This window comes from Onychostruthus taczanowskii, unplaced genomic scaffold (genome assembly GCF_017590055.1).
Source record: "Onychostruthus taczanowskii isolate IOZ18803 unplaced genomic scaffold, ASM1759005v1 scaffold20, whole genome shotgun sequence".
In the NCBI taxonomy this organism is placed as follows: domain Eukaryota; kingdom Metazoa; phylum Chordata; class Aves; order Passeriformes; family Passeridae; genus Onychostruthus; species Onychostruthus taczanowskii.
Genome location: NW_024499240.1, coordinates 394,997 through 418,398, shown reverse-complemented (window position 1 = coordinate 418,398; position 23,402 = coordinate 394,997). Strand labels below are relative to the sequence as shown.

The following is a 23,402-nucleotide window of genomic DNA, read 5'->3' as shown; positions in this document are numbered from 1 at the left end:
CAGCAAAAAAAAAGGAGCATAAACTGAGAACTAAGAGCAAATAAAGATGATGATTCTGGACAAATGGAAGAGGAAAGCAGGTTTCCTGGATCCCATCCATCCGTGGTTTTGGCACAATCTACTTACCTTTCATGTAGAGGTAACTGTGGAAATAGGGTGGACCTGAACCATTGAAGATAGTGATTCGCCCATTACAAAACTCTTCATCTGTATCAATGTAAACATCCACTTCTTCCTCGCTCTCCAGAAACTAAAGAAAAAAGAAAAGATATAGGCTACTTGGCTTCTTCTGGTTGCAGGAGGACTGGAGCAGTTAACAGGGTTAGAGAAGTCACATGATCAGAAGGTGCAAAACTACACCTAGCCCCTTTCAAAAAAAGCACTACAGTAAAAGTAGAGGCTTGACAGCTTATCCATTAATGCCTAAAGCAAGAGCATGGAATTTTCATACCTGAAAGGAGAGCAGTGGACATGGCTAGAAAGCTCCAGTTCCCTGCAATAACAGAACTTCTTGTTTTTAAGGCACAGCCCACCTTGCAAAATCTGATTTGATGGGATTAAGAGAGAATTTTTCATTTTCATTTAGTTTTCATTCATAAGAGAGAAGCTTTCTGATTTTTCTGGCAGAAAGGCCACAATGCCAGACAAGATAGAACAGTAATTTAACCCCAGCAAGGAAATTACCTGCTTTGGGTTAATTAGGAAAAAAAGCACAGTCCAGGATAACTGAACCCTAAAAACATCAGTCTGAATTACTGAAATAAGAGTACTGAATTTACTTATCTCTGTTCTCCAACTAGATAAAGGTCTTCAGCCATAAGAAAATACTTCACGCACAAAATCATTTCCTTTACTTTAAATACAATTTCCTTCGATTTGGTTTATTAATTTAATACTAATGAAGGCAGTTCCTTAGACCTTTTCCTTCCTCAAATGCATGTTGCTTCTTTTGATTTTCCCTTCTGTCTTCTCTCTGTGACCCTCTCCTGTCTCATCCCTGGTCCACTCATTCATTCTCCCCCTTGGCATTAAGTTTCAAAAATGAGATAGTCTTGGAAGAGCAGCTACTGAGGGGATCTTGACTCAGCCATGGTTATCACTTCCTGTGGCTCACACTATGACAAAGTATCAACTGGTTTTTTCATCAGTCTTACTCACCAACGAGCCCAGTAAAACCCTCCACTTCTATTTGCATTTTAATGGTAGAAACCAGCCTAAGCTGTGACAGAATGATTCATGATTTGAAGATTACCTGACAGTGATCTATGAGTACCTGCCCACAGAGAAGGTACCCTTACTCAAGCAGATCACATAAAAAATTCAGATGGCTGGCAGCTGACATTAGGGAAATGCAAACAAGACAACCATGCAACTTTTTGAAGAAAGGTCACAATCTGTCATTGAAAAACATACTGAAGGAAGTAAATTGAGTTCCTAAAAAAAAATATTTTGTAGTTCAAGTGTCTCTTCTCAGGGAAATAATTTATTAGAAGTATTTTTGTGGCTGTCACTGGCTTCACACCTGAACCCATCACAATCTTATGTGGGCTTTGACATCCTGTCATGTAAGAGGATTTATCACATTGTTAAGCAGCTGGCCCAAGAGCACTCAGGAAGTCCAGACCCAGTGTGGGATCTCAGTTGAGGTGCTGAAGTGCGAGGGCAATAGCCCAGCTTTACCACCCTGTCATTGTCCCTGCAGCAGGAATGAAAAGGTTCAGTGATCCTGGCTGCGTGCATTGGGACACAACCCAATCAGCACAGTAATTTCTCCCAGCTTTAGAATAGCTTAACTTGTACACAGCAGCTGAAAATAAACCCTTGACTCTGAAAAGACTGAGAACAAGAGGAGTTTTAGTGATGGAGACAAATCAAACCCCAACCTTTCCCATTTCCTCTTGTCAAAGCACACTGGAACCTTAGGTCCTTTCTGTGCAATCTCTCTAAGGTAGAACATACACCTACAAAATACCAGTTGTTTGCTTTCCTTCCTCCTAAAGGGTGTTACAATAATATATGGCAATGGCAACAATCTAAAATAGGTACAGATGTACTAGCTTGTGTGCCAGCAGACAATCACAAGCCCTCTGGCCTTCAGCCTATCTAAGACTCTTCCCTTTTTATCAAGCTGATTATTGATATGAGAGTTACATATCAGTAACTATACCCAGAGTGAGCAGGCATACAGTAAGAAGACAAAGATATTATAAGCATCAACAAAGTCACACTAATGTGCAGAAAGGTGAAGGGAGAGATTCTCACCGAGTCCAGGCTGCCACGGTTGGAGTCCAGGCTGGTACCATGGGAGTGCCTCAGACCCTCCTCATCATTCAGAGGCTCAGCTGAGGCGTTGCCTGCATCTCCATAGCCATCAAACTCCTCATGATCATAGTCAGACTCCACATCAGGGGGGGAGGTGTAAATGGGCTCTCCTGCCTCTCCACTGTTACTCCTCTGTGTATCAGAGACACTGCTGTAAAGGCTTTCTGCTGGGTCAGACAGGGCTCTCTGCTCCTTGGGGCTAGTGGTTCTTTCCACAGGCAGTCCTGGAGCAGGGGGAACCTCTCCCACTTCCCTCTGGAGAAGCAAAAGGCTTCTGTTTGCAACACCCTTTGAGTAGTTACCACTGTTTCTCGTGCCATGCTGATTTGAGACCACCAAACTGGAAGTTGGGCGTCCTTCATCATCAGCATGAAAACCCTCATCCACTTCTTCTTCAGCCAGTGGTGCCACCAGGCTGCAGTCAATGTTGAGTGTCCCCTCACTAGAAAGTGAGCGCTCTAAGTTCTGCACACTTTCATCCAGATTGCCAAAATCCAGCAGCTCCAAGAATTCCTGGGCAACCCTTGATGCCTCTTTTTCCAACCTCTGTATCTCTTCTTCTCGCTGCCGATAGATTTCATTCCTGGTGTCTTCAGAGATGACAGACATGTGATCCTCTTTCTGTTGCTGCAACTTTTCAATCTCCTTCTCAAGTCTTAAGATCTCCTCCATCTGACGTCTCTCTTCTTCTTGCAGGGGAATATCCACCTCCTCAGTGTTTACTGTTTCCACCTAAAAGAATTTAAAACAGTGTTAAAGCATTTTCTTCAACCTGTCTGTGTTCTTTGCCTGGACCTTTCATTCTTCCTGTCTCCTGTCCTTGCTGTATACTTACCATCTGCAGAAAGATGACTCCAAGCATCCTGCAATCATTCATGGTGTAAAAGCTAAAGGTAGAACTATTGGATCCTCAGGTACCTCCTTTTCCCCAGCAATCTACCTCCATTATGAATCACAAAAAGAAGCTCACTGGGTTCAGTGAATTTTTAGAAAAAGCCTTTCTATCTGGTCACTGTACACTGCAATTTGAATAAAAGCAGCCTGAAAGTCCATTCTCTCTTTTTGAACTCACACACAGATAGGAGAAAGCAACTATATATGAATACATATATGCACAGACTAGCTAAGAGCTGAAGATTTCTCAGGAATTCATTAAGAGGTCTGGAAATTTCCTTGTTTCCTGAAATGAGGATCTGACCATCAGAATCTGGGGCTGGAAGGGATATTCGCATGAAGCAGGACTGTATCCTCTCCAACCACAGCCAAACAAAACTCTGCCTAGAATTTCTCTGCATTCTTTACCATCACTAGATGGCTGATGCCTGACTGCTGAAGACTCTGTCTCACTCTATTTTCCACACTGAAGTAATAGAAAACTTCCAGCAGATATGTGATAATTCAAAGATGAAAGATACTGGTAATTTTCACTGATGTTTAGGATAAAGCCACTCTCCCCTCCACAGAGGATGCTGAAAACATACACATGAGAGAACAGATACACACATGAGAAAAAGTAAAAATAAATTCCAATAGGATTTCTTGTACTTCTGGATAGGACTTAAGACAATGCAGTCAATATATTGGCTCATTTAAGCCTTAATCCTTGTTTTCTTTATTTACCTAGTTGCTGGTTCTCTACTTCATTCTTACTTGTGGATGAATGAATTTCTATGGTTCCAACCTCTCCTGAACAAAGATGGTCTGAAACTGGGAAACAAGTGGTATGGGGAAAAAGCCCAGGAGACACACAGCCATTTTCACACACCTCAGGGCAGGTGGTCTGCTCTTTGGTATGCCAAGTACCAACAATCAGATCAGTTACAAGCGGTTTATTTTAGCCATGGCAGCAGTTGGCTGCACTCTTATTTCGGCTGTTACAGGCAACAATCCAGCAAAACAGACTGTGTCACACTGTAGCACATCACAAGGTTATCTAACAAGCTCAAGCAGTAGAGATAAAAATAGGATGCTGCATGTTCAATATGGAAATTTTCAAACAGAACCAGTGCAGGCTCATACAAGAGCCTTGAAAAAGCCCTACCTTGTTAACTCTGTGCACCTCTGCCTGCAGGTTTCGAGTGAACAAAGTCCATTTTTTAAATAGTGTTGCCACAATACGGATACTGCCACAACAGCATCAGTATCCAGGCAAAGCAGAAGCAATGAAGGACTCTTCAGAGATATTCACAAGAAAACATGTGAAAAGAACAACTTTTAAACTTACCTGGGCCACCTGCAGTAGCGCATTCAGTTGCTCCTTTTCTCTGTTAAAAAACAGAACGTAACAGTCAGAGACAGACCCAGTTCTCCTGTGTGAGGTTTTCAGAATTACATGGACACATCATCCCTCCATGGATAAGGTTAAAATGAGGTACTTGCTGTAAGACTGATTTAAAAGCTTTTGCAATTTAGTAAAAATCCAATTCTCTGTGGTTGGCATGACCTTTGTGGATATAACAGATTTTCCCCATGCACTTAACTTCCAGATCAATTAGGAAATTGGATTAGTTGGAACACACCAGGAAGGACAATGCAAACACTGACAGAAATACAAATCAGACTCATGATAAATGTAAACAGAATCTTTTGAAGTACAATAAATCTGTGAATACTAAGGTTGTATGTGTGTAATTGACAGATATCAGGAAACTGTTAACTTTTTTTTAAAATAGAATTTTTGCAATACTAGCACTGAATTTGTGTTTTGTTTTGCTTTTACTGTATTAAAGCCCCAACTCACATAAGTTCTCAGTGGCATGCAAAATCCAGTTTATTAGTGAAGAATGTAAGAGTCAGAGTTTGTTAGTAAACATGAGCAGAGGAAAAAACTATCCCACGGTGTTGCAGCTCTACCCAGTTCAAAAAGGTTACACTCCAAAGCAAAGCTATCACCATGGCCAGCTTCTCCAGGGCAAGCATGCTACAAACAACTGAAGCAGCAGACAGACAAATGCCAGGGTCATGCTTAGAGAGCAGGAATAGGATGCTGCTGGATGGAAGAAAGTTACCACTGCCAGTGATGACTTTGAAACCTATAATTCAACCCAGGGAGAACAGGAGGGCAACAATTTTTTTTTTTTCCCAGACCTTGCAGATTTTCCCAGCCAAATTCTAAACTGCAGCTGTAAGTCACAAAGTCCTTAAAGCTCTCACTCTTGTGCTCACACTCTCAAAAAAAATCCAGGAAATATTTGTAAATGAAAGCTGACATAAGTGAGAACCAGATGGTTCCAACTCTACTGAAAGATCCTTAGCAGTCATCATGAGTAAAACAACTGCCTCAAATGACAAGAGAGCTCAAAAGCACAACCGTTTTAAAACACATTAGGAGTGCCACCTATAATCTACATACTAATTCCTGCAACTGTTGCTCACAGTTTTTAAACCTTTGGTATTTCTTCCTGCTTTCTAGTCATCATCAACTGATCTACACTCTTCCTGAAATGTGATACCCAAAACTTGGGACAGTACTCCAACTGAAGGGTACTGAAGCATCACCCCACCCTACAGAAACAATTCTGTTTATAGAGAGCATTTGCTTTCTCCTCTCACACAGCATGACACTGGTGACATATTCAACTTAGCCTCCAGACCTTCCTCCTGCTGTTGAAGTTAGCATTCCTCCTCCGCTCCTGTGCATTTGATTATTCCTGACTGTAAATCTGCATGTCTGTACCAAAAGTTATCCTGTTTTTCAGATCCTTTAACTTGCCAAAATTATCTGACTGTAATCCTAGGCTATATGCCTACAGCCCCTCAGCAGATGGTTTTATCTGCAAATTGAATAAGGATATTCATATTTCCTCATCCAAATTCTTATGAAAACATTACACAAGTACCATATCCAGCAGAGGTCATGGAAAAAATCCCATTCAAGAGTTTTTTTTTTATTTAACAAAAAGCTACTTTTGTTTACTAATTAATGCAGTAAAAACACAAATCCTAATCTTATTTCACATGCTTTTTCCCAAAGCAATTTTCTTCAAGCATCTTAGAGTATTGTCACAACATATCAAAGCCCTTACCTAGTTTTTATCTACCCAAAGCCAAGTTACCTATCGTCCATGGCTTTTCCCTGTCCACAAGACATGCCATAAGGCACCACAGAAGGAAATAGGTAACTAATGCTGTTTGTTCTTCAGAAATCCACTTGGCTTAATTCCTTTATCAAGAATTTGCAACTGTTTGATGATTTGTTTCAGCATCTTCCTGAAACTGAGGTGAGGCTGACTGGTCCACAATTCCCTTATTCTTCCTTTTACCATTTTAAAAGGGGGTCATAATTGTTTGGTATTTTTCATTTTTACGGAAAAATTACTATCCACATTACTATCCACAAAGAAGAAAGAGAATAGCTATTGTTTTAAACTGCTTTAGCTAGTTCTTGAAGTACCCAAACATTACTTTAACCAAATCCCCATACCTTCTTTATAATTTGTAATTTGATTTATCTGAGCATTTTCTAACCTTTTATTTCCATGACATGTTCTGAATTCTTGTACATCCTTCCTAATCGTATTTAATATCCAACAGTTAAGCTTTTGGGGAAGATAAAAATAGCATCAAATACCTAATTTTTCTCAACATTATTATTTTTCTTCCTGTTGAATGTTAGGCCAAATTGTTCCATGTCTCCCTTCTGCTAAAAGTGTATGTACAATAACTGCATGCCAACTTCTGGCTCACTACAGCTCAAATTGTGCCTAGGTCCTTCTGACTTTGTCTCTACATTTGTGGTTTTTTTCGCTTGTTCTCAGTGGACTTCCACCTCATTTTTTAAGTCAAATGAATGTTCAGAAGTTAGACAAGTTGGTCTGCTAGTACCATCCTGGCTACTCACTCAGGTGCCATTTAACATTAATTAGAAAATGAAAATAAAATGAGTGTGCCTGAGTCCTAGAAACACTGACACTTCTCTGCCGTGATGCTGGGTTGAACACATCTCTCATGGTCTGGAAACTAAAGGACAAAAACATTCTATAGCAAATAAACTAGACAGGTCCTTCCTTTTATTATAGAATCAAACGCTGAGTTAGAAGGGACCCATCAGGATCATCAAGTCCAACTCCTGGTCCTGTGCAGGACAGCCCAAGAGCCACACCCTGGGCCCGAGAGCAGTGTCCAAACGCTTCTTGAACTCTGTCGGGCTGGTGCTGTGAGCACTTCTCTGAGGAGTCTGTTCCAGTACTGACAACCCTCTGGGTGAAAAACCTTTTCCTGGTATTGAACCTAAATCTTCCCTAACTCAGCTTCCTACCATTTCCTCGAGTCCTGTCACTGGGCACAGGAGTCAAGAGATCAGAGCCTCCTGCTCCTCTTCCCCTCATGAGGATGTTGAAGATCACAGTGAGGTCTTCCCTCAGTCTCCTCTTCTCCAGGCTGAACAGATCAAGGGACCTCAGCCACTCCTCATCCAGCCTCCCCTCCAGACACTCACCATCCTCACTGCCCTGCTTTGGACACTCTCTAGTTTAATGTTTTTTATGTTCTGGTGCCCAAAACTGCACACACAACTCAAGGTGAGTGCTTCTAACCTTAGAATTTCCTGATGTTTGCCACACAGTCTGAGATCCCCCTTTGGGAAAGTACGTAACAAAAGCCTAGAAGAACTACTTCTGAAAAGCAAACTATCACACAATTATATGTTGAAATTTATATAACAATAAACCCAGCAGAGTCCAGCAAGTGCAGCAAGCAGCAGTGCTGACCCCACACACAGCAGCACTTCTCATTTGCCACAGAACTGCTGGCTAAGTTCCTTCATTCCTGTGGGGATTGCTGCCATCCCTCCCCTTTATCGCCACACAGTGTGGTCACCTGTAAAGGCCGTCATCTTGAGGGGGAGGCTCTGATGCCATTTTCCCTTTGACTCCCTGTGCACCATGGCCTGCGGCAGGTGCCATCTTGGAAAGGGGTGTTTCCACCATTCTGGGTTCCAGTTTGTTCTCAGGGAGTTTGTGAGATTTAGCAATTTTGTATATAGTGATTATTTACTGTTGTTTTTTGCCTGTTGCAGTTTCACTCGTTGGTTATTTTTTCACTTATAGCTACCTGTATTCTTTCCTTATTGGTGGAAAGGGACTGGTTAAAACAAAGGGGCAGAACCCATTCTAGAATGCTCCCCTTTAAAGAGTCTAAACCCAAGACAGAACGCAAGATACCATCTTGTACCTTTCCTTCACCTCTTCCTCTTCCTGTTTCCTCCTACGCTCCTCCTCTTCTTGCCATTGTCTTTCCTCTTCCTCTCTTCTGATCTGCTCTTCCTCCTCTTGCCTCCTTCTCTCCTCGGCTTCCTGCTTCCGCCGGAGTTCCTGCTGCAGCAGGTGCTGGTAGAGGCCGCGAGCCAGGCGGCCACGCCAGTGCTTCTGCAGGGTCACCGCAGAGGCCTTCAGGCGCAGCAGGCTCTTCTTCCAGAAGTATGCCCGGTAGTTCTTTTGGATTATAACAACACTGGATAGCACCTTCTGATACTTCTTCCTAAAAACAGAACCACACACGTAATGCATCGCTAAGTCATACATGCTCTGCATTCCTCATGCCCTTGCACACTGACCACATCCACAGAAAAGTCCTTTTCGAAAAACAGGTCAGAAGTGACATGATTTCTGTTCCTCTCCCGCCACTCACTATGTGTAAATCATATTCACCTCACTGTTCTCCCTCCTAATCTACCAACAGTTTGTTTCAATGGGCACCCACTTTTGTGAAGACTCTCAGATGATGAGGGAGAGATGTGTGGCCCTGGAAAGGGAAGGTCCTCTGGCCCAAAGTCTCCCGGCATTGCACATAAACACATTCATTGTGCAGTAAGCGTAATCATTCAGTTTGGACTTATTATAATAGAAACATACAAATGCCCTCACTATATGAGAACAAATATTACAAATATTCTTCCATCTCTTAAGTGGTCAAAAGCAAATTACTCCAGGAAAGGTAAAAACAGCACAAAAATAGACTTGGTCACGTTAATTTCACATTGTCTGGGAGAAAACACACTGATACTACAATATTGATGGCTAAATCAAACGTTGTAACAAGTTCACATAAACAAATACTTCTATTGCACAACATTTTGCCTAAACAAGAATCACTGATTATCTTGAGTTGCAAGGGACCCACAAGGATCATCAATGACACCAAAATCAACTTTACAGCACTTTAAGAACATGATCGGGCCCCAGAACTCAACAATCATCATTCCGTATTTCTGTAGTCTAGTAATGTTGTAGAAAAGTCAGGTTTTGCCTCTGCATTGAAGACTACCTTTATCAAGGACATGAAAAAAGTTCCTGGTAGAAGTTTGTACATGATACATAAACTGGGCAAATAACAGGAGTTACCATTACACAGTAATCTGGATCAATTTGTAAGCTAGATTCAAGCAAACATTAAACAATCCAAAAGAACCAATCATAAGGTTTTGTCCTAAAGAATCAAAGGCCAAACACAACTGATATGGAACTATGTTGGGAAGCAGCAAGTCAAAACTGGATTTTTGGGCCCCAGATCATCACACAAAAGCAAACTCCCACCACAATGCTACAGAAAAAATACTACTGGGATTCTTATTCTTGTAAGCAGAAATACTGTTGTACAGAATACTGCTTTTATTCTGTGCTCTGTGCCAGCACCCCCATTTCAAGAACAATGTTAGACCCTCAAGTGATTTCCAAGGAAGCAGGACTGGACCAGAAATTCAGGCCTATAGAATGAGAGAAATTGCTCCACGCAGGACCTTAAGAAATAGAAAAGCCTAAGAAAAGACTTTACCCCAGTTAAAGTATCCACATTTCTGTTTTTCCAACAGGGGTAACATTTTACCAACCTGAAGCTGACATCTATTAAGGCTGAAAATAAGCAGACATTTTTAAAAGTAATTTAATATATTTAGATGCCTTAGCATCTTGCACTGGGGAAACAACCATTGGTACTAGTCAAATCAAAAACTTCTTTAATCCAAACCAGAATGTGCAGAGATAAATTCTATGGGGCTGTTGCACAGGATCTTGGGCCAGCAGGCTACAGTAATCCTTGGGGTCTTACAGTCCTAGAAAGCACACTGGAAATAGCATGGCATTCTCACATAAACTTCCTACAGACCTTCTAAAACACCCTGAGGAAAAGACACACCTTAAAATCATTCTCCTGGCAAGGAAATTCCCTTCAAATGTCAACAGGGACCCATACTGACAGCTTGCCACCTCCCTGCACATCAGATACATCAGTCCAATCAAGAAAATCAGCAGTGGGATGCTAATAGCTGTACTGTGCAGAGGTCATGCTCTTTTCCATAAGTATTAAGTCAAAAGGAGGAAGCAAAGAGAAAAGAAAAGGAAAGGAAAGAGGTGATAAGAAGTAGGAGGTTTTAGCTTAATTACTCCTGGGCTGCAGTCCCCTCATCCCCACTCTCTGTCTGCCCTGTGTCCTGCACATGGGGTGTGAACAGCTGCACATGCACTCTCTGCCAAGGCAGACTAAGTGCATCAAAAAGGGTACTCTGACTTTTACAAAATGCATCTGCCAGAAACTCTCCCAAGCGCAACATGTGCCAAGCCCTGCCCAGCTCCAGGCCAGCTCTGCCTGCTAATCTGCCAGGCTGAAGTGCCCCCTCATTCCTCATGACCACAGCCAAGCTTGCAGATGTCCTTCAGCTGGAATTGCTGCTTAAAAGCTGCAAATCTCATTCCCTTGGTTCAAGCTTCCACTCAGCCTTCTGCACTGGCCAAAGAAGTCCAACCTGCAGACCAAGCAAAGGGGCTGGGAGACCTCCTGACCGTGCATAACACCAGAGAAGGCAGGCTGGCTGCAAGGCTCCAATGCTGTATTTGAAATTTACTTAATTATTCTGTCAATAAGCTACAGTTAGCAGTTATGCCTCCAAGGACTAGAGATCACAGGGTTATGGAGCAATTTGCTGCTGTCTTCTTCCCATGAAGAACAGTCCTGAAGAAACCAGGGGCACAGCCAAATTCATACATGGATCCTGCACTATGTGGTTTTTAGCTGGTGAAACTGTTAGATGCATCTCAGAGCTCCACAGATTAGCTACATAAGAATGGGGTCATTTCAATGGGCTTGATTTTCTTGTCTCACATTTTAGTGATCAGAGATACCAGGCTGCATAGGCTGCAGGGAATGAGAGCAAAGAAAATCTGGTTCTCCAGGCTCACAGAACAAGTTCACAAAGAGGGAGAAACCAGTAAAATCATTCCTTCGCCAGTCTACTTTGCATGAGACCAAATGAATTTAAATACACTTATACTTGCAAAACTAACAGAAATGGTATCAAGCTCAAGGCAGCACATACTGGTATTCCTGCCCAGCTCTGCACAGACCATTCAGCACTTGCCCAAATGAACTCCTGCCTGCTGGCCTTTTTTCAGTAGAGGTGCAGTGCAACTGGAAACTCTCTTCACAGAAAGTTTTACAGATCCCCCTTTCCAGCTCTTCTTTACTCTTTACTGCTCTCCTCCCTTGTGAAGTCCAGTTACCTCCAGCTGCTTGTGAAGATTTACACTCTAGCTGCAGAAGCACAGCTTATCCTCAAGGATGAGACTCATAACAGCAACATGTGGGATGAGGAATTCAGAAGTGTGGAGGCTGAAGGACCACAAGATTTCTAACCAAGAGGAACACTGCTGCCACAGTCTCCATCACAGCCCTGCAGGACAGCAGCTTCTTTACCAGGAACTCAGAAAAGCAGTAATCCAGTATGCCTGCAGTGTTGTTTCCAGCAAATCAATTTTCCTGGGCTAATCCCTACCCCTCTCTCCAAATGCTAGACAAAAAGTAAAAGAGAGAAGAGGCCCTGACACAAAGAACTTGCAATCTCATGTACAAACAATAGAGCGAGCTCATTTGTCTTCCTAGAGAGAAATAAATAAATTAATAAAAAGCCCCAGAGACTAAATGTGTATTTTGCTGATATTCCATACTGGCAAGGCAGGATACAACTCTTGTACACATTTCCCAATGAAAAATGAGCTACCTGGTGTAACTGGAGCCCTAAGAAGAGTGCCTGCTGAAACAGTTCTGCTGGCCAGGGATTTCACCTCCTCACAACCCTGACTGACAGGTGTCTGGAGCAAAGACCAGCCAGGAAAGAGCATCTTACTGGGATTAAGCGTGCATACCACAGCCATTAAGGAGTCAGCTGTTGCACTGACTTCGAGGGGCAGAGGAGGGGCCGTTTGTCTGCAGTTGGTTCTCCCAAACCTTCTCTGGTCAGGTGCAAAAGGGAGAGGCAAGAGGAGATTACTGTTGCAGAGCTGGCCAAAAACCAATTCTGAACAGTTAATTAAAAGGAGAGGGAGATCACAAGGCAAACAGGCAGGGCAAGGAAAGAGGGTGAGCAAAGGCAGAGCTGCAAGTGAGGAAGAAGCAATTGGCAGGGGGAGCAGAAAACAGAGTTGACAGGCACAAGGGAAAGGAGGGGACCCAAAGCATAGGTGGGGCCCAGCCAGGAGAGCCCTGAAGGCAAGGAAAAGGTGTCATCACAGGCAAGCAATGGGTACAAAAGTCCACGGGAAGCCTGCTGAGCAGCGTTGAGGGAAGGTGCAAACGTGCACATAACTGAAAAAGAGGTGCCAGAGGTGCAGGAAGGTCTCAGCAGAGCTGATGCTGGCAGGGAGGACAGATTCTGCAACTCTCCCTTAGAATACAGGAGGGGAAGATGGGACGGATGCTAGGGGACTAGAGAGCAAAGCAGGGTGTCGGGGCAACCCAGGCACGCAAGCACAGGGATGGTGGGGCAGCCCCCAGCACTGACCTTGCCATGTAGCCCAAGACGTGGGCCCGGATGACTATAGCTGCTTTCCTCAACTCCTCTTCCCGATCCTTCTCCAGCTTCTGCTCAAGAGCTTCCTTCAGGAAAACCTGACGCCACGGGGAGGAGTTTCAGTAAACACAAAGAGAGGAAAGAAGTCAGTCCCCGGGAGAGCCGGGCGGTTTCATCCCCGGCTGAGCGGCGCGGAGAGCGCTCCGTGCCCGGGCTGCGCCGCCGCCCCCGCGCCTGCCCCGGCGCTGCCCGCACTCCGAGCGCCGGGAAAAGTTCTGCGGCGGCGAGAGCCGAACTCCGTGCCCAACCCCCGCCGCCCTCACTCTGTGGTCAAGACTTAAAAGAGAGAGGGAGGGAGCAGAGGAAGGAGGGAAAGAGGAGGGAGGAGGAGAGCCCAAGTTTGCGCCCGTGATTAACTCTTTCCCAGCTGACAGCTTTCCCGGCACAATCCGGTACCTCCCTGCAGCAGGCACTGGGACCTACTTGGGTGATCAAGTATTTTGCAAAGAAACTCCTCCGCGTTTCAAGGAAAGGGAGGAACTTTTCGATTTCTAGACTCCAGGAAGTAACCTTTATAGGAATCTTAATGGAAGGCAGGCGGAAAGCCAGAAGCCCAGTCGAGGCACAAAGCAGCGTGTACTCTCAGCCCACCGGTGCTGAAGCCCTCCACCGACCCCAGACACCCTGGGGTGAGATGCTTCCGTGCTGAAGAGGTTCGACAGTGGAGCATGCACTAGGGGCAACTGAGCTCTGACCACAGAACTCTCCAAGTATTACTGGTTGCACGTCAGTGTCCAGTATTTTAATTCTCAAGCATCTTTCACCGCCTGCACTTACAACTTCTGCTCGGTGCTAAACGCTAGTGAAGAATGCAGGTGCTACGTTAAAGACAAAAGAACTGAGATACAAGCAAGATAAGGCCATGTTTACAGGAATTGTGCTGACATGTCTAAGCAATGTTAAATCAGCTGGCTTGCATTAGGTTAGCACAGGATTCAGCACAAATTCCTGAAATAAATGTGCTGCTTTTTGAGATGGATTGCAGCCTGCATGGAGCTCCACGGTGCCGTGGGTACACTGCTAGCAGCACCCAGACTAGAACAAGCTGGTAAGACATGTCCATACAAGCTGCAGTCACAGCAGCAAGTGCCATATGGCCATGCTCGTGTGACCTGCTGCCTGGCTTTGGATAAATCCCTGCCAGGGCCAGCAGCAGAACAGGCTACACTAGGGAAGTGCAGCCGCACTTGTTAAAGCACTGTCATGTACACAGGATGTGAGCTGGCATTCATCAATCTGCAGAACTCAGAACCACATTAATCAGCAGAAACTCCTTACAAATCTACTGCATCCATGTGGTTGTGCTGAGAGGCCAAAGACTTGAACAGTCATTTAGTCCAGTGCCCTGCACAAATTCCCCTCTTTGCCACTTATCTCCCCTCTCTCTCTATACCTTCCCCTCCATCACTACTTTCAGCTTCATCCCTTAAGGCTCTCCCTTCCCCCTGCAATTACCATTTGTGTACTGACACCTCTCCCTGAGTTAGTACCCATAGCCAGTGGCTTTCCTGGACTTGAATTTCTCCTGGGCAGCAGCTTCCATTCAGAAATGAGCTGTTTTGTAATGACTAAATTACAAAATAAATACTATGGGTAGCCCGAAAAGAAGCTTCATTATCAAGGTACTGCCAACCATGAAGCTGGCATCCTTCCCTGCAAGTTGTACATCCACTCCCTCTGTCAACTCAACAATCTTTTAAAGATTTCTTTGAGGCAGGGATTGCTCTTTCCATTACATTCCAAAACCAAGCAGCAGTCACCCATTTCAAGAATGTGACCAGCAAAACACTGTCTCGGTCCATTATCTTCAGCAAATTGCAAAAATACTCAGGCCATCAGTATTTCCCTAGCAAGCAGAGTCTTTGCTGAGCCAGGCCAGTTGAGGGGGGGAGGAACTTCAGGGCATGCAGAGATCCATGAAAACCAACCCAAATCCTATAGGATTATAGGATCTATATATGCTGGAGTGAGGGGTTAATCTAAAAAAACCCAGCAATATCTAGTTATAAACTTTTTGCATTTTGAAGGTTTGGAGGTTTTTTAGACTCCACTAGATGATAAGGAAGAGTAACACGCATTTCAAGTCCAGAAGTATTTTTGATGGCTTGTGGAAATAAACTGGAAAGTGGCTGTTTCTTTGTCATTATTCATAGTCATTTTCTGAAAACATGAGATTGTTTTCATCTGAGAAAAGAATGATTAAGCAAAACAAACAAGGTTACATCTATCATATTCTGCTCATACTAGACACTGGCCAGGTTTTAAACCACAGTGCATCCCCACAGTGCTCCTCTCATAACCTCAAAGCCTGCAGGCACCATCAGCGGGACAGTGAACACGTTAAGGTGTCACAGAGATCAGCAGACACAAACGCAACTGCTTGGGCACCCATGTGTACATAAGTGGGATCATATGGTTCTTGGGGACAACACTGGGAAAGCAGGAAGTGGGTCACTGTGGCCTGGATGCCAAACAGTGCACAGCAACCTCCTTCTTCAAACAGGCCCTGCAAAGCAGCAGGTTGAAATGTGGAAATTAATGCCTTCAAACAGCAAAGGTTACTGAGTTAAACCACTGTAGGAAATCTGTGTTGTGGGTATGGGCAAGTGTGGCAGAAGGCCTAGGTGCACTGAAGAATGGGTCATATGGAAGTTGCTGCCCCATCCCAGCAGATCCCCAGTGAAGGCAAAGGCACTTAGCACAATCTCTTTCATCACCACACTGCTTGTTTGCATCCAAACCCTCAGCTGTGCCATACCACCATATAAAACCTGCATTGCATACATTAATACCTCTTCTAAACATTAATTTGACAATTGACAGCACAGCAGCTGCTCTATTCTTAATGAAAAACACAAAGATCATCCTGCCCTTCCTCCTCCGTTTCCTTTCCCAAGCTTCACAATCCCCTGCACTAATTCACAGAGTCTTTTCCTTCCTCCTTCAAACAATTGCTAGGGATATAATTATCCTTCCATTCATTTTGCAGGAAGTATTCCCCCTTCTATAAGCCTTGCTCTTCACCCACCCCTTATACTTCTTCCTAGGTTACATCCCCATGGGCTTGTCACACCTTTTTCAGAAGCTACTCCTGACTAAGCCAAGATTAGTTCTGGGAATGCCAACCTGAGTACCCAGAGCTGCACCTGTAGCAGCAAAAGTGGCACTACGGCCATGCAGGGGACATTTCAGGACAATGACCTGTGCTCTGTTCCCCTTGGCTGGTAGCCTCACCTTTACCTGAAAGACCCTGGAAAAATTAAGGCTCTTTTCTCCATCAACCCAAGAATTCCAGGCCTATGTTACCTAGCACCAGCTGAAACATGAATGCAGACAAAGCAGTCTGTAATCCAAGGCACAACAGCTGGATCCAGACAGCAGGGAAGGTACTACCAGGAAGCACCCTGCTCTGCAAGACCTCACCTTGGCAGCTGCTTTCCTAGGGACAGGCTTTCTGGAGGCACTGTCACAAAGCTGAGTTGCAAAGTGATCTCCAACGGAGGAATGAAATGGCTTTGCATGGGAAAGAATGCAAAGAAACTCATCTGAAGAATGAAATGGCAGGCTAATACACCTTGGAATGACAGCACCTTGGAGCAGCCAGAGGCTGGCCAGCCATTCAACATGGCAGCAAGTATGGAACGTGCCAGGACAGCCTTGGAATGATCCATTCTTTCAATAAATAGAACTGCTCCCCTCTACCAGGACACACATCTCTAATACAAGCCATGCCCAACAGAAAGTAACTTCTACAGCCAAAGAAGATGGCTCAGCTGCTCAACCAGCAGTTGGGTAACCAACCAGATGGCTCAACCAGCTCAGGCATAAAGAATACAAAGATTGCCTCTCTTAATCATTACTTTCTTTCCACAATATCCAGACTCGCAGCATCCAGTGCCCAAACAGAGAGATTGCAGTGTACCAACATGCCACATACAGCTCTTCAGTCAGGTTTTAGTTTACAGGACAGTCATTAAAAAATAAATACATTGGCGTATATCCAGAGTTTTGACAAAACACACACACATTTTCTTTGCCACAATTACCACCCATATTGTTTTTTCCCAAATAATTTGTGCAGGTCAAGGAGTGAGTGAAAACAGACAGATGGACTCAGTCCTTCATGATGCACAATGGGGACTGAAGAGAAAAGGGACCTATAGCTTCCAGGGGCTCAAAGCATCCTGGATTTCCTGCTTGTTGTTAGTCTATTTAGGCTTTGGACTCCAGCTGTATAGCTTATAACCTTTTGTACTCTAAAAGGTGAGTTATGTGCATGTGAGTTTGGTCCTCCATCGTGCTGCCCTTAATGCAGGGCAGCAATCTTCCACCTCTTGCCGTGCTAGGAAGTTCAAACTCTGTGTTTACCAGCTCTAACCACCATTTTCTAAGCCTTCCAGACAGCTCTGCAACACACACTCTCCTCACAGGCTTTAACACTGAATTGCCTGGGGGACTGGCAGTCACCCAAGCAATGTGGATTATCCAGGGACAGGAATCACCAAAATGGTTCCTGGTTTGCAGGCACCAGTGAGGAGACTCCTGATTCCAAAATCAAAGATGGGGAAACACTTTAATCACAGACCAGAAATACAGCTAAGTGATAAAATCTTCTTTCTGGAACATCAGTGGAGGCACGGGGGGAAAAAAACAAAACCAAAACAACCAAACTCCAGATTAATACATGTCCTTCCCACAACAATGGCCAGTGGTTTCTTTGATTTGCACATAGAGCTCATAGCCCAGACTATTAACTAGACTATCATCAGTCCTCTAGGAAAAGGAGAGAGAGGTCTTGCTGTAATAAATATTATAGTCTATCCACTTACTGACAAATAATTGCTCAAAGCAACAAATGTCATTATCTGATCTCCTGGACAAATTAAATGTGCATGTTCACTAGAATCACTTCTGGTTTCATTGTGGCACTGGAAATATTCTGAAGTACTTTTCTGAAGGCTTAAGGGCAAAAAAAAAGCAAGAAGTTGCTTTGATGTGCTACCATCTGCTCTAGATATGGACTGCATAGCCACTGTTGAGAAATGCTGCCTGCATTGGACACCATCCATCTTGGAATATTCTTTGAAGAATTTACTGGAGTATGTAGAAAGTTGTGATAGAGACAGCTTCACACTCCCAGATTTCTATACCAATATACCTCAAAATGCTCACGTCTATTTCAGCATGAAAATCCGACTATTCCAGGCAAGAGCGAAGTGTTAAACATTCACCAAAACAGAAGCAAGATCTGAATTACGCAAATGGGCAGAAGCATTTGGATACCCCCTCATGGAAAATGTATGCTAGCATCTGGGCTAGCTGCAAAAGCATCATCTGAGCTTCCCCAACAGAAAGCTGTCACACATCTGGTGATGTAGCTTAGATATATACCAAGATTCAGCTCCCTGCCTTGGGCAAGAATTTCAGTTAGTCAAGCAGAGTGAAATACCTGGCACAAGAGGCAAGAGTTCATGGCACACATCACAATTACATAAAATGAGAGCCATGCTTGTTCCCCTTGAATTTTTAAATTCGATCAGACACAACAAAATCAAGCTGGCTTGGTCAATTAGGAGTTTAGATAAAATCCAAAAAACCTGCTATGCCTCTAGGTGCATAATATAGTAAATATCTGAGATGCTGCAGGTCAGTGGCATAGGCCAGTGTATTGAAAGGATCATGACTGCACTGCCTTGCAATCTAACCAGAGGCAATCACGTCCCCTTGCAGCTGGAGCAAAGCCATACCCTTCCCCACACTGATGAAGTACCTTGGTTTTACCCAGCTGCCATTCTTTCTTGCTGCTGTCATAGGTCTGAAGAAAACCTGCACATACAGCTTTGCTGTTGTCTGAGAGGCTTGGCCCCTTCACAAGCATCTTGTACCTAAGAACAAAACAGAATCTCATCAGATTACAGATGACAGTAACTGCCCCCTCTCCCCAATCTTTTAATTCTAATTATCCTCCTCTCATTAGTCCTTTTTCCTCTGGGACCCTCCCTCTTCATGTTTGCCTTCCAATTTGGAAATTTCCATCCCCCAACCTCTATCTGTTCCTACCACACTGGCAATTATTGTTGCAATCCCAGTAAAAGAATACAAACTCAACAGAATTTTTCAGTAAAGAACAACTGTCTTTTTGAAACATGTACTTTCATCAGACACAAGTTATTTTGTTCAGTGTAGGGGTGGCATTTAGTGCTCCAAGAGACAAAGGAAGCAATGTTCAGTGTCCCTTCTAGCCTTAAACTTCAAAAAAATCCTTTTGATGTAGCTCATTAAAAGAAATAATCACTCCTTCCAATATTAATCATCAACTATGCTGTCCATTAGAATTTTCTTCAGCTGCCTAAAGGTTTTAAGCATGGTATTTTCCTTTTACATATTATGACCAGCTGGGTTTCACAGCATCACACCAGCAAATCTGTGGCAAAGCTACCAAGAAAAAAAAAAGACAAAGAAAAAAAGACCGAAGACCATCTGGCTATTTTTCCATTCTGACTTTTAGCCTAAAGGCAAATCTCCAAAAGGTCTCCCAGACCAGTCTATGATATGAGCATTAAGGCCATGGTTAGAAAAACATCCCACAGATGATCCATACCAGAAGAATCAGTTAAAGAGGGAACAGTCATGTAGAATTCTATACTTTGGGGCTGTTCCAGCATACAATACAATGCAATGACAGCAATTACCTGCTGAGAAAGTCCTGGAAAAGGCGCCGTACAGGGAAACCCGCTCTCCGAACCTTCACCGTCTCCAGCATCCCGGAGTACCGGAGCTGATTTAGCACCACATCTGGATTAAAGAGGTTCGGCGCCTAAACAGTGATCCAGAATCAAAACCAAGTAAGTGAGGCAGTGACAGGCTCTGTATCTGTTCTGCTGCAAAAAGCCAACCCCGCATGTTTGGGCATGCCAGGTAAAAAGGGGGAAGTTTGGGTCAAGGGGAAAGCCACCTCACAACACTGCATAGTGCAGAATTAGGGACAGAAGGGAACTGGGCTGATTCTGGAAGAAGGAAAACAGTTTGCAGACTGCACTCACAGTCAGACTATGGTAGGAAAGCAAAGATACAATGTCTGAACACATACAGCTTGCAGAACCCTGACTCACTTCTCTGTGCAGTCTCTCTTTTCAGTTAAACTGGAGACAAACTACAGAATTCTTTTCTGGCACAAATCCCCTAAGCAGCCTATCCTCTGCCACATCATTCATGGTTTCAAAACACACAAATAAAAGGATCAGTTCAGAGCTAGTTAGCAGCATGTCCTCCTGCCACAGCTCACAGTACAAGAGCCAGCCTGTCCCTAAGCACTGTGACTTGCTCATGATGCGTCCACCTCCACTGCCTCAGAGCCAGGGATCTGCAGGAGACAGTGCCTACTCCACAAGCCCTTCATTCCAGAACAGATTTCTCTACAGGCATTATAAACAGGAGTGATTGCTGCTTCTTCCACAGCTCTGAACTCTGCACAAGCCTGGTTAATCCTCCAGGCTTCAAAAGCACTGAAAAAGTTGGGAATGGCTATATAATCTCATATTCAGAATGCAGTCTTTAATTACCAGGATGAGGATGTGTTTTTTCTCAACTGTGAAATAACTAGAATGGAAAAGGGAAGGTGGGAGGAACTGCTCTTACCCTCAGTTTGAGGCACCTGCTAGGCATTTGTGCAAGGGCATGCCCATGCAGGCCTATGTCACATGCACACATATGGCTGGGGGACAGACTCACCTTTTCTGTATTTGGTTTGATGCAGCGGATGAAAAACGGGTTGGAAGTACTAAGTGTGGCCATCAGGGAATGGAGAGAATCCTAAAGACCAGCAGGAGAGACCCACAGGATCAGTCACTACAGAAGGGAAAGGGGCTACATTTGATGCAATAAGGTCTTCATGCAGCCCTCCCATTCCTAAAGTCCTTTGACTCTGCCTACCAAAATTTCAATAACCCATGAGATTCCTTCCTGTCCAAAACATACCACACAGTTTGCTCTTAAGACTATTTATATGGCCATCCTTGTTCTTGGAGCTGTATAGCTTTTGTAAGGTAGTTTTACAAGTCTCTCAAACTTTGAATACAGGAAAACAAAACAGTGAAATGAACAGAAGGTCTGCAGACAATCTAAGTGTGTGAGATTCATACTTGCAAGGTCCTCCTAATAAGGTTTTATTGGGATTGTCACTATACCTGTAAAAATGTGGCCTAAAAGGACACATACACTTAGCTGAAACACCAAACCAGTATGAAAGATCAAAGAACCTCAAGAACTTCATATACTTAGCAAAGTACTCTTTTCCTCTGCCACTTGGTTCCAGCTTATCATCTCACATTTCATACCAGACAGAAATCCTTGGGGCAGTGGCACTGTCTTTTTTTAGCACTGCAACATTCCTGCACATTTTCAGTGCTGGACACAAAACAAGGATGAATGACTCCTCTTGGCTGCAGGCCTTGCTTTACCCATCTGCTCCTCCCCAGAAGCCTGCTGCTCTCTTGGAAAACATCATACCCTGAACTGGGAGCTGACAGTCGGTTTGCGCCTCTGGGTGCCCATCTTCAGTGTCTCTTCACTGCAACGACTGCAGACTCTTTCAAAAAGGTCATAGATGAAGTCCAGCCTAAGGGAGAAGAATTAAAGAAGATGCAAGGTACCTACCACCTGTGAGAAGATGGTTCTTATTGTCAGCTACCGCCCTGTCCTATTGTGAAACACCTAATTTTTATACCTGCTGTGCCAGAGGAAGCAGTTCAGCTGATACTTCAGTAAGGAAACAAATACTTCCCACGTGGCTGCCCAGATCCTGTGGGCTGCCCTGTATGGCACACTCAGCTGCAAAGCCAGAAGTCCCCTCCCACACTTTCAAGTAGGATATTACACAAAGGAAGATCTCCCTTCTGCACTGGCTAGGATACTTCCCTTGAGCAAGGAGGGAGTGCTCAAGGGACACCTCCCAAACTAGCTCTCGTGATCAGCCCCCATGACATGATCACGAAATTGGAATCCCAGCTCTTCTGCAGCCAGAGGAGTTCTAGAGCTACCCTCCATGTAGCTAGCCCTCCAGTTCTAGGGAATCTTCCACCATTTTGCCACTCCTGAGACACTGGTGCTGGTTCTTACACAGCTGCACAACGTTCTTCAGAGCTGCTTGTACCAGTTTATTGTTATGGCTGCTTCTGGCCCAACTTCCCTTCTGGCACGTTGAAAAAGCCTGAGCCCTTCTATTATGCTGGACAATAACAACCACAATTCTGGCCTCAAGCCTCATGTAAAATGCTCCCCAGATGCTACTGTCCAAGTAAGACAACTATGAGCAGCTCATAGTCTCAGCTCCCTCAGGTTGTTTCAAAGGTTCTCAGTGCACACTCTGCAGCAGCTTCAGAGAAGATGCAGTTCTGAAACAGGCTCACCAGGCTGGAGCCCAAAGGCAATACATGGACTGTGGTAAGAGGCACATGGTGGAGCTGCTGCTCAAAGACTTGTAGGATACTCTGTAGTATTAAATGCCTCCCTCCTACTAGGCCCTGATTCTGTATCCCAGATCTTGCTCAAGATCAAAATGAGCTCATTTCTCTAAGATCATGTTGCAGCTCTGGGATATAACATTAGAGTCCATGCCCAGTCCCACAGCAACAGCTCAGTCTGGCTTGGATAAGGACAGATGATTTTCACTAACAAGCAGGCTGGAAAACAAGCAGCATCTGTACATCTGTACAAAGGCTGGCAACTGATAGCATGGCAAAGAGCATTGACTCACTCAGGGAAAACTTTGCCATTGTAGGTATAGGGAGGTAAGAGGAAGAAAGAAAAGGGAAGGGGAAAGGGAAAAAACCAAATTGCCTGAAGGGACGTCTGTCATGCTGTTAAAGCTCTTTTTAAAACTGGGACAACATGAGTCTTGATTAAATCTGTGCCTCATCTGACTTCTCCAGCTCTCCTTTCTTCTATCAGGACACTTCAGCACAAAGAGAAGAATGATTAAGAATAATGCCTGATGCTCTGGCAAAAGCAACTGCTTTCCTTGGTCTGGTTTATTACATGAATGTAATTAGTTCCACCCAACAGATGTGGCCTCCTGACAAGCCTACCTGCTGTCTTTCAGCATGTTTAAAATGTCATCACGAAAGGTGTCTCTGTTCTTCTCCAGAAAGCCTCTCACATCATACAGCACCTGCAACACAGACACAGCCACTAGAGCAGCCATGCAGATCATTAAGTCCTTCCACATTTACATGCCAATGTACAA

The 23,402-nt window shown here is 44.1% G+C and overlaps 1 protein-coding gene across 3 annotated transcripts in view; it reads right to left on the bottom strand.

The window, feature by feature from the left end:
• The window catches only part of LOC121335518 (unconventional myosin-X-like), an 88,027-nt gene that overhangs the window by 20,198 nt on the left and 44,427 nt on the right, over positions 1-23,402 (bottom strand). For all 3 annotated transcript variants that reach the window (XM_041403759.1, XM_041403760.1, XM_041403761.1), the window contains 10 exons: positions 23,245-23,327; positions 21,668-21,776; positions 20,891-20,971; positions 19,852-19,976; positions 18,930-19,044; positions 13,091-13,197; positions 8,494-8,799; positions 4,547-4,586; positions 2,263-3,054; positions 127-250 (listed from right to left, as the gene is read on the bottom strand). In XM_041403759.1, coding sequence (XP_041259693.1) covers positions 127-250; positions 2,263-3,054; positions 4,547-4,586; positions 8,494-8,799; positions 13,091-13,197; positions 18,930-19,044; positions 19,852-19,976; positions 20,891-20,971; positions 21,668-21,776; positions 23,245-23,327 — 1,882 coding nt within the window. The remainder of the gene's footprint in view (positions 1-126; positions 251-2,262; positions 3,055-4,546; positions 4,587-8,493; positions 8,800-13,090; positions 13,198-18,929; positions 19,045-19,851; positions 19,977-20,890; positions 20,972-21,667; positions 21,777-23,244; positions 23,328-23,402) is intronic.